The sequence below is a fragment of the Seriola lalandi genome, unplaced genomic scaffold (assembly GCF_002814215.2).
Source record: "Seriola lalandi dorsalis isolate HSWRI2012SDOR001 ecotype SW California unplaced genomic scaffold, Sedor1 jcf7180002003328, whole genome shotgun sequence".
Classification (NCBI taxonomy): domain Eukaryota; kingdom Metazoa; phylum Chordata; class Actinopteri; order Carangiformes; family Carangidae; genus Seriola; species Seriola lalandi.
Genome location: NW_019473984.1, coordinates 1 through 11382, shown reverse-complemented (window position 1 = coordinate 11382; position 11382 = coordinate 1). Strand labels below are relative to the sequence as shown.

Genomic DNA, 11382 nt, shown 5'->3' with positions numbered 1-11382 from the left:
GTCTAGAGCAACTGTAAATTGTAAATATTAGAAATGCACAGTTTTATGTTATGAATTAATCATGAGAGTTCTTGTGCAAGAGAACCACACGCGAGACAAAATGTTGTTCCAGCTTCGTGGAAACCTAGTCTCTCCAATTATCAGCCCTGCTTACGTTGCAGTGAGACACACACACACACACACACACACACACCCACAAACAAACACACACACACACACACACACATCTCAACTTTACCACCAGAGATGGAGGTGACGGATCACATAATGGGAACTGTTGGAAACTAACGGCTCGTTAATTTGAATTAATGAAGTTTAAAACAGACATTTCAGCATATATTTAAGGTGTATTTATTAGTGTAATGCCATGACTCTACAGCAAAGTTCAGCAAGGTACTATTCAATTCGTTTTAAAGCATGAAAGCTCTGCAAACTCTGACAACGGAATTTCACACACCTGATTTAACATAAGTCAAACAAGTCAAACCCACCAACACAACAACAGAGCATATTGAACAAGTGTCTCATAAGGTAAAGCTGTAAAATGCATCTGGAAAAAAAAAGTGTAATTACTGCATGCTTACTGTTCTGGAAGATCAGATTTATAGAAAATGCTCAAACAGGTGAAAAGAGAACTTACTCCTGATCAAAAAGATAATCAAGGCAATTGCAATCTGACTGAAGTAACTTAGAATAAATAGAACATACATAGCTACTTTATCTTTTGATATTTTTGATATTTTAATCATTTTTGTAAGCAAGTCAAATAGATAAATAATAGTCAAGATAAAAGCACATCAGAAAATAATGCAGAAGAACAAATAATTTAAGCCACTACTTACGCAAAGTCTAATGCTGATGCATACAAGGTTTATACACAGATGGTATGAAGTGTTCTGTCCAAAATAAGCCCTGTTTAGCATTTAGAGGACATTCATTTTCACATTCACAGATCATCATCTAAAAACTAGCACACTACCAGAAGTTTCACAAGTACATGCAGTGAGTTGCAAATTCTGGGTCAAAGACATCCGTACTGATGAGACTGCTGGAGAAGCAGAGAAGGAGTGTTAAAGTTCACAAAATTCACATAACACACCCTCTAAACTGTTCATTTCCTACTGCTAATTTGTGTTGAAAAAGAAAATCACTCCTGGGGTAAAAAGGTATGTCTGAAAGCCAGCCCAGCCAGCTTATGCCAGCCATCTCTCGCTACCTTCCTCCCCCTCTTTCTCTTCATCCAGGTCAGGACAGGGGTGTCACTGCTCTGGCACAGATGTGTCGTCTCTCTCTACTGCCCCCGATCCTCCTGCCTCTAAAAACAGAAATAGGCAAGACGTAGATAAGCACTGCGGAGTCTTGAAAAAAACAGTTTCTATGCAAGCTCTTGTTGTCAAGGTTAAACGCTTTGATACATAGTTACAAACTATAATGTTACTTGTGGGTGGATCTTTTATAAAGAACAAAAACTTTTCATTGAGCTGCTACTTAATGAGGATTCATTTTGAATGAATCTTTCTATAATGCAAATATATTTAAATAGAATTGCTGAGAACTTGATTCCTTGTGATGAGCTCAAAAACCCACTTCTGTTGTGAAAAGGGGGTCTCCCCCAATGGGAGGTGCTCGGGATGCTCAGTTCCAGTCCGACAGGTCCATTAATTCTGCTGTCCCTCTGAAACATATACTGTACCTAAAGCACCTGGAGCTATAAATACATCTCCTACATAAGCATGCAAGGCAGACAGCAACTGGGTTAGGGAGAATCATTGACATAGATCCCTTGAGGCAGCCACATCCCCAAAGAAAATGCAGCTTTGTCTTACTGGAAAAGGTGAAATTTCAAGGGCTGGGCATCGAAAGCCTTCTCTTACTTCTCAAATATTCTCTCTAATTCACACGTTCCTGATAGTTCACGTTCGAAAGCATGATTTGAGTGGATATTTGATGTCAAAGTGTTGTTATGATGTTTAAGAGTTTTATTTTGTACTATTGTTGATTGCAGAAATGTTTGGATTTGGTTTAGAGAAGCATAAAAACTAATCTAAATGCAACTCTTGCCTGTGTTGGAATAATAAACATCCACAAGGGAACACAGAAATTGGACTAATTGAATTCTGAAACCATTTCCTCCTCCACAGTTGTATAAAATAACAATTGGAAAACAACTCAACACTGAGAATGTAACTTGACATTTTCCAGGTAAAACAACCTCTCGTCAACATGTTTTCTCTCTCACCGTTTACCAGCACATCTTGAAGCAGATTCATTTATAACCCCTTTAACACATTAATTAATTGAACGACTCGATCATCGGCTGCTGGAGACCTCATGGGGTAATTAAATGAGTCACTCAGTTATGTATTGCATTAATTACACCTGGTGCGAACCATAAGGGGATCTAATATGTGTATTTAATTATGTATAGCTTTTAAATGGTTTCTTTACCTAGTGATTAAAATGGTAAATCAGCTTGTGTTCCTGCATTGTGTTTAAGTGTTAGGCTCTGTGGAGACATTACGGTCACATGATTTTCCAACTTTCATCTTAAAATGGGACAGGCAGTAAAACCAAAGAAGACTAATGCTCCACCAACAACATGGAGATCATCCTTAAAACATAAGTAGCGATACCATGCAATACTATGTGTATTTGCATTATACCAAACATTTACTTGCTTATTGTATGTAGAATAATTAATCACTTTAACTCAAAGTATCACAAGATTCTGTTCATGGTCAAATATGCAACTTACGCTCTCTACATCACTTACCTTATGTCACCTACTGTAGTCACAGCTCCTGATGGGAGCCTCTGTTAGTCACTAGCCATAATGCCCTCTTTAATGGCATTATGTGACCTAGTCTTATCCCTTGGTTCTACACCACTGACCTGTGTCCCCCTGGCTGCCGTTGAGCACATCCCCAGTGCTGCTCACCTCCTCCCCTTCTGCTTTGTCCTCCGGCTTCATCTTCTTACGGGTCATGTGGCCACGGAAGCCAGCCTGAATCTTGGCAGCAGCCCTGTTGGCCTCGGGGTCATCCAAGGGAATGTCCATGATGTCCTCCTCCTCCTGGGGGCGGCTGCACTCCTCCTGCTAAGAGGACCACAAAGTTGTGGTTTCTCACAGTAGGATAGCATATTACATGAGCATATGAAGATGCACTGGTGGGAGAATCTCATCCTTAACAGACTGTGTAGATATTTTGTACAATTATCTGTGTATGCAATACTGTCTTTTTGGCACCAGGGGATGTGTGCTTGTTGCAGAGTAACTCACCTTTATTACATGACTTCAGTGGGCCTCTGAAGAGGTCAATAAACTACATTAACCTCCCTTTTTTGCGCTCCCTTTCTCCTGTTGTCATACAATGTATGATACAATGCAGGAGAAAACATGTCCAAGTCAGACGATTTCGTGACTAATTACCGTGGTCTGCTGTGTTGTTTTTTTGTTATGGATTGGTTGTGGATTGTTGTTAGCAACAGACAATGATTATAAGATCACAGATAATTGTTTATTATACAAAATAGAGCAATCTGCTTTTTTTGTTAAGAAACAAAGTTGGAGTAAAAGATCGCTGCATGTCTGACTATTTTTAGCTAATTATTCAGATTTCAACTAAACAGGAGTTATTGTTAAAAAAAAAAAGGGTTTAAAATCATCTTTCAAGGAAAAAAAAATTTCTTCAGCTGAAAAGGATGACCCAGCGAAAATGCTACTGCAATCAACAGTAGCTCATTCAGTGACTGAAAGTACAGCAGCCACTGTCCCATAGGAAACGTTGGGTGGGCGGAAGAGAAATTCTGGCTTGTCATAAAGTGTCAGTGGAATAGCGCCAAGGCTTTCGACGGGTTATGTAAACACCAATTCTAATTGTGTGGCGAACACATATCAGCTACACCCTGTGCTTTGCTTATAGAAACAGATTGACATTTCATACAAAGGCAGCCCACAGAAAGAGCCCACTGTCATCCCACTACTTTGGTGAAACAGTGCATCATGTCTCCAGTGAAACCCCTCCAGTGTAGGAGTGTGACCACCCACCTGTTCAGCCAGCATTCATTAGCCTCTGTGTCTGACTGCTCACTGAGCTGCCAGAATCCAGCTCTTTTTCAGCAGCAGAGATGAGAGGGCTGCTACACTGGATTTTGTTGGCTACACCACCTTCTCAGGGGTCTTATTGTTTTTATTGCCTCAGGGTCCACAGACTTAATATTAACATGCAAATTTCAGGTAACCTAATATCACCCATGATAAAAGAGCTTCTTTTTTTTTTTATAATAGAGCTTTATGTACTTACTTCTCTGTGATTAATTTACCATCTTAGAGTCATAAATACACAAATGTTTAATACACATTTTACTATAAGAGTAAAGAGGCAAAAACATCAACAACATGGCAGTATGCAGTTTGAGGACAACAAAACACTAGTAAACACCATTAGTAACTAAGAAGGGGTTAAAAATGAAAAATAAAATCTATTAAAAAAGTTTAATCTAGAGCTTTTACTTACATTGTGACAGTCCATGTCTTACTCTCAAAGATGACTTCAGTCTTCAGCTGAGTTCACCTAGTTTGACTTGTATGCCTCAATTTCTATGTGGACCAAGCAATGCTCTCCTAAAAGAGTCTCCGGTATAATACAGATGTCTCACTGGCTCTTACTAACAATCACTGTATGTTCAGTAACACCCTGCTCACGCAAGAGTGAGAGAGAGAGACATACAGTCAGAGAGAGAGAGGAGGAGAGAAAGAGGGAGGGAGAGAAAGAGAGACCTCCTACAAACATGACAGCATGTGTTCCATCTTTTCAGTCTCATTAAGGTTGCTGACCTACTGTGTTCACATTACTGTTACAGACCTTTAACAGAAGTGCAACATTAACATAACACAGCCTACAGACTTAGGAAGAGTAACTGAAATAGGCTGAATATGGAAACAATTTCAGCGATTTAAAGTTTGACAGTTTTCTAACAAGTTAAAATGATGGAAGCATTTAGTCTGGATATTAATAAGGAATGCGCAAAGTGACTATCACATGGGCCGAGCATCATGAAAACTTCATAAGTTGCAATGTTACAATAATAAAATCGACAAATAAAAACAGATGACCAACATAGAAATACTATGTAAAAGCCAGATGGTCATAAAAAATAATTGCTGACTTTCAAATTGTACTAATAGTGTGGAAATAAAAAAGTGTAAGCATCTTGGACTGTTTTTACACTAGGAGGTGTTATAAATTTATTAGAGGCAGAGTGAGCTAACAGCCCTCTCCATCCCTCTGATCCCAGCTGGTATGGCCGCCCACACTCCTCTGCCAGCCTCAGAGACAAGACGGAGAGGGAGAGAAAGAGAAAACATCCATTTATCTGAGTTATATCTCTGACTTTAACGCTCTCCTGCTGGTTTTCTAACCATTCAAACAATATGTTAAGTTATCCTCACGCCTAATTTCACAAAGCGGACTCGCTTTATCAATCAATTCACTTTTAATTTGTATGAATGATAACCACTGTGTAATTAAATTTACTGTAATCAATCATAATAATAGTTAGTCTGCTCATAGTAGCCTAATCATTAGTGTATCTAACATGGTATTTATCCACCTGAGATGATTGGAGCATAGGAACGTCATTGTGCGAACTTGTGAACAGCGAGTTAAAGGCAAAAAAGTTAAAATAAAAAAAACTACACAAGCCATATGAGATACTGCAGCCAGGTCACTATTACAGTAGATGGCCTATATACTGTAGTTTTGTGATAGCTTTGTTTCAGCTGAAATAAATTTTGCCTGTAAGCAAGAGTATACAAAACAGCACGAGCACAGAAATACAGAAGGTAGTGTTTTACTGTTTAATCAGTCAGTTAGAAACTGCTATTAAAGGTAGATTACTGATACAGATGGTGCCTAGCAACTCTCAGCATCACCATCTCCTATTAATTCCATGACGACACTAAGAGAGAGCAGGATGGTGAGGGGTTACCATGGTAACGTTCTTAGTGCCCCTTCCTACACTCCCTCCCTGCGTATTTAGAGCCCTGTTGGTCCAGACAAATCAGACGGGGCTAACTGTGACAGCAGTAAAAATGTTAAAGGCTTGATTCACAAGACAAATTGTCTAGTCTGTGTTTTATGATGATAGATTATTGAATCAAGTTTCAATCTGTGGAGGCTGTGGTGGCTCCCAAGAGGAGAGTGGATCTGGCACTAACAAAGCAACTGTATTACAGTTTTATGAGCATGCGGCAGAGTAAAGGCCTCAAACAGCATCTTGAACACACCCATATATGAACAAAGAGACAGATTATGCAGAATTTAGAGACTGAGACAAAAATTTCTGTACATTTCAGTTAAGACGATTTTGATTGTGACCCGTTCAAAGTTGATCAGAGCAACTACGATACGTCATCCAGAAAATGAACTATTTTGGAGATGTTATCAATCACCTAGCCCTGGAGAGCCCAGGGGAGAAATAAACGGTAGGGCCACTGTTGACCAGACTCGTCCTTAAAGAGTTTATTTATATTGGCTACCTGAGACAGGAATTGGAACAGAGCAGACTGCAGACCAGCTAAAGACACCTCTGTCTGAAAGTGTATGAACATTAATCCACAGCCTGATGATAAAAGTGGAGGAGATATGGTGAGTTGTACAACCTCTATTTTATTCAAACCCTACAAGTTATGGTAACAAATCAGGGCTATTTTATCAACGCAAAAATGTTCATAATGTTAAGGCATATAAAAATGTGTGAAACCCGTTACCTTGTCACTACTTTTGCCTCCAGGCTCTGTGGCATCCCTCTCAGACCCAGGTGGCCTTTCTTCTCCGTGGTGGTCAGCACCTGTCCTATCCACACTCCGGCTGATGCTTTCCCCTTCACTCTTTTCTTGGACTTCAGAATCAATCTTTCCTTCTTCTACGACATCCTCTTCTTCCTTTGATGTGACCTCTTTTTCTTCCACTGTATCTTTTGCCTGTGACTCTACAAGTGATCTCTGACTGTCCTCTGGTAAATGTTGTGCACTTGCCTCTAAAGTTTCACTCTCTGCCTCCATTGCAGCCGCGGTTGTATATGACTGGGTTACTTGAGATGAATGATTTTCTACACCGCCATCATTAACATCTTCATCCTCCATCTCACTATAACCTTCTGTATGTATGTCCTCTTTGTCTCCTCCATCTGTGTCTGTCCTCTCATCTTCTTTAAGGTCGTTGGACTTTGTTTCTTTCTCAGAATCCTCATTCTGACAAAGTTTGCCTTCTCTTATCTTCTCATTATCCTCATTTGTATGATCGGTTTCAACCTCTGGGTTTTCTTCATCTGCCTCGGTGGTGAGCTGATGTAATGAGCTAACACCTTCTCCCTTCTCATCATTATCATCACTATGATTTAAATTAGGGGCATGTGTGTCCACCTTCTCCTTCATTATATCAGGTGCTTCGTGCTGACTTTCCATTTCCTCCCTCTCAGACTTAAATTCTTTTTCAGCTCCCTCCATTTCGGGTTCCTCGTTGTATTGTAGACCAGATATATTTTGGTCTGTTGCCACTGCAGTAACATAATTGGAGTCTTCCTCCTGTTGCATTTCTAATATCTTAGTCTGTAAGACCTCTACTGATCCCTCTTCCTCTGGCTGTTTCTCCCCGACCTCAGTAATCTGCTGAGCCTCTGGAACATCTTCAAAGCTAATCTCAACCAAAGAATCCTCCTTTGGTATAGTACTACTATCTAAACCACCCTCAATATGAGCTAAACTTTGATGTGTTTCCTCAGAAGAAGCTTCAGTCTCTGTTCCTTCCTCCTCTTTTGTTTTTGCTTCTTGTTGATTGCCCTCAGTGGTTTCAAATTGAGACAGTGATGATCGTGCAAGAGTTTCCGCAGGTTGGGGATTTAAGCTTTCTTCTTCGACTACATGTATATAATTTTCAACAGTGGCTATTTCCATTATTCTCTCGGTTCCACCAAGCTCTGTAGCACAAACGTCCACATCAGCCTGCTCAGAATATGGAAAGACCTCCACTGGTTCTTCAACTTCAGTATTTTCCTCTCTTTCTGAGCCTGTAATCTCCTTATCTACAACTGCAGAGTCTTGTTTATCACCTCCCTCATCTTTTGCCATTCCTAACTCCTGAGCACACACATCTACATTAGAAACCCCACTGAATGATAACAAGTTAGTGGACTCAGATTGATGTATGACTTGGTCTGGAACAGAGCTGCTATCTTTTTCATTAGCTGCCCTGTCAACTTTTTCAAGTGTATTTATTGTTGGGTCTTTCTCTTCCTCAGTCCCACTCAGTTCATCAGACTGTACATCTGCAGCTGGGAGCCTGTTGATGGATTCCCCTTCTGAAAGTCGTTTTTCCACTGAAATAATGTGTTTCTCTGTAATATCATGTTTTCCTTCTTCTTGTGTGCTTTCAGCTAAATCAACTTCTTCAGATACGTTAGGTTGTGAGATCGAAAGATTTGAGGCTTGTGCTGAATGACTTGATTCATCTTCCGTTTGGCACTCAAATGATTTTTCTCTAAAAAAGTACCAATCAAAATGAAAGGCTTAAGTTGAGAAATACTCAGTATGACAAGGGAAAAATTTGATGCTTCTCAGAAACCATGCAAGTATCATAATGCCTGTGTCACACTCATCTGGATCCTGTCACTGTGTTGCTGCAGCTGGTCGTCTCTTGTTGATCAGTATTGCTCTTTCTCACCTTTGACACTGCAAACTTACCACCGCTTTCAATACTGAACTGACGTTCTATGGTAGTTCTGAGCCTCTACACCAAAATTTTTTACATGGACCTCTCTGTAAAGTTGCATTAGATTGAACCATACTATCCATATTCTAAAATAAATTAGTATATACTACTGCATTTGCTTATAAAATCTGAACAAATACTTTTAACAGATGTGCAGTGATTATTTTCTGGCATTTGTTGAGACAATGCATGTATGTCCAAACCTCAGAAAAAGTATAGCTGGGGAGTGATTATGCAAATTTTACCCATGACCTAATTCTATTTCCTAATTTACCTCATCAGGACTACAGAAAACCTCACACCAAATGATGTCTGATGGAAACATTTTAGTAATAAACATGACAAAATAATATTGCATTCTCATGTCCACTTATCACTATCCTTTCCCTCATGTCCATCCTGTCCCTCTCCTGTTGAGCCTCTTGCCTGTTGATAGCACATATAGTGAAACTCACTTGGAAATGGCGATCTCTGGTGCAAGCTCTTTCTCGGGACTAGCCTGTTGGGGTGAAAACCGACAACAAAGGTGTAATGGTAAATAGAAACTCGCTGATAAACGGAGGAGAGATTTATACGCATACTGAGAGTAGTAAGCTAATATATTGTAGGTTAAATTCGTACCCCATTAGCCTTGAATGCATGGTTGTTGTAAAATCGATCTTCCAGTTTAGCAGCCCACTCAGCAGGGTCCATGCCACTCTCTACACGCGAAAAAAGAAATTCAATAATAATTTGACAGTACGTAATAGCATTTGTCTCATTTAAAGGGCAACTTTTACTTGTCAGTTTCACGTAGAAAGTTGGAGTTACCTTCTCTTTGTTTGAGAAGAACATCGAAGTACTGTGCAGCATATTTAGGGATGTCTTCAGGCTGGTCTCGTAGGATTTCTCTGGCAAGTCCCTCGAGGATTGTACCAAACCCTCGCGGTATCCGCAGGTGAGTGTTGGAGAAAGGCACTGACATTTTTTAGGATAAACTTCGACGGTAACTAGGGATATCTGACCAGGAGAAGTTTTTCCACTGTAGCTTATTTACTGTCTTCCCCTTGTGTAGTGCAGAAGGGGAGAAAAGCTAACGTTAGCTGGTAACGTTCTAAAGTACATAACGTTAACTTAACGTTTGTGGTTAAGCATATTAGCTACACACCACTTAAACAGCTTACATATATATATGTAAATATATATTCAGTAAGATTTAGAAAATGTCAAAACATAAGTAATTAGTTACGCCTGTTACCTGAAATGACTTGCAATTCGTATCAACGTTTACTTTTAAATGCTATGGCTAGTGACAGTAGGCTTTTTGTTGATAACCGTTTCTAGGCAACGACTCTGACTACGGATACTGACTAGGCTCAAATGCCATTAAACTCACAAGAAATAAAGTCTTTATTGGTTATAATTGCGGGTTCATAGCATTCTCGAAGCAAACAATATAACGAGTAGCATAAAGCAGCATTATTTACACATAATGTATATTAGCATGTATAGCACAGTCAGACGTGTGCCCCATTTCGCTCCTCAGGCATATGTGATGACTGCATATTCCGAGTTGGTGCTCATCTTGCGGCTGACCTCTCTGGGCATGGGGACATGCAGCCTGTCAGCTGATCGTGAGGCCTGCAGGTAAGACCTTGATTCATCTCCCCACCACTGGAGAGGAAGCAGAGAAAAACTCTTGTAGTATGTTGGAAATAGAAAGATCCACTCAAGACTTTTGTCTCTTAGGTTTAGTCAAACCTAGTTGATAAAAATACCTAATATAAATAAACTGTTTATTGGCTGTATTTCTTTTTTATACAAACCCATACATGAAATATATATTCACTGTCTAATCAAGAAAGAGAAATATAAGAGGTGTTAACATTATGATATAAAATGAACAGCTTTATGATCATTTTAGAAGCTGTGTGACTGTGGAGTTGTATTACAACACCGAGAGCTGTCTCTCAAGTTTAGTCAAACCTAGTTGATAAAAATATCTAACATAAATAAACTGTTAACTGACTGTATTTCTATTTATACAAACCCATACTTATGAAATATATATTCACTGTATAGTCAAGTGAGATAAATATAAGAGGTGTTAACATTATGATATCAAATGAACAGAACATTTTCACCTTAAGCCTTTCATTTTGATTAGTAATTTTTAGAGAAAAATCATGAGTCCCAAACTGAAGACTATCTAAATCTAAACTTAAAGTTTCTTGTCTGGCAACCCTACCGTGACAGATGCTCTCTACATATAGTAGGTCCTTTGTTCACCTAAGACTTGAGCAGGCGCTAAAGCATACATAGCCAAGTAAGTGTTCATTCATTTAAGATTATATAATCTGGGCCTTCATTGTGCCTCCTTGTAGACCAACAACAGTCAACTATAAGTGATCAACATAACATAGGCATTCACCAATTTTATATTTGAGATTGTGATCTATGGTTGCAAAGGCGTGCTCAGAACAGAGCAGGGGAGAATAAGCTGTCCTGTGAATTTAGGATTGAGTGAGAGAAAAGCAACAAACACATTGACACTGAAGTCTTGTCTCTCACCTCCTTTTGATCTCCAGGAGTCAAATAGCAAACCTGAGTGAGCTCTGGTGTGCTGACACCT

The 11382-nt window shown here is 39.4% G+C and overlaps 1 protein-coding gene across 3 annotated transcripts; it reads right to left on the bottom strand.

The window, feature by feature from the left end:
* Window positions 1–335: 335 nt before the first annotated feature.
* LOC111667173 (uncharacterized) lies at window positions 336–11382 on the bottom strand. Of its 3 annotated transcripts, none has more exons than XM_087177541.1 (7): window positions 11322–11382; window positions 9582–10424; window positions 9393–9472; window positions 9227–9270; window positions 6773–8540; window positions 2893–3097; window positions 336–1315 (listed from the first exon to the last, which is right to left on the bottom strand). In XM_087177541.1, exons 2-7 carry the CDS (start codon window positions 9733–9735, stop codon window positions 1260–1262), a joined length of 2307 nt encoding a protein of 768 aa, XP_087033667.1. In that variant the 5' UTR covers window positions 9736–10424; window positions 11322–11382; the 3' UTR covers window positions 336–1259. The 3 variants fall into 3 exon arrangements, with proteins under 3 accessions (XP_087033667.1, XP_087033674.1, XP_087033669.1); XM_087177548.1 differs by having other exon boundaries at window positions 2939–3097; XM_087177543.1 differs by having other exon boundaries at window positions 2893–3094.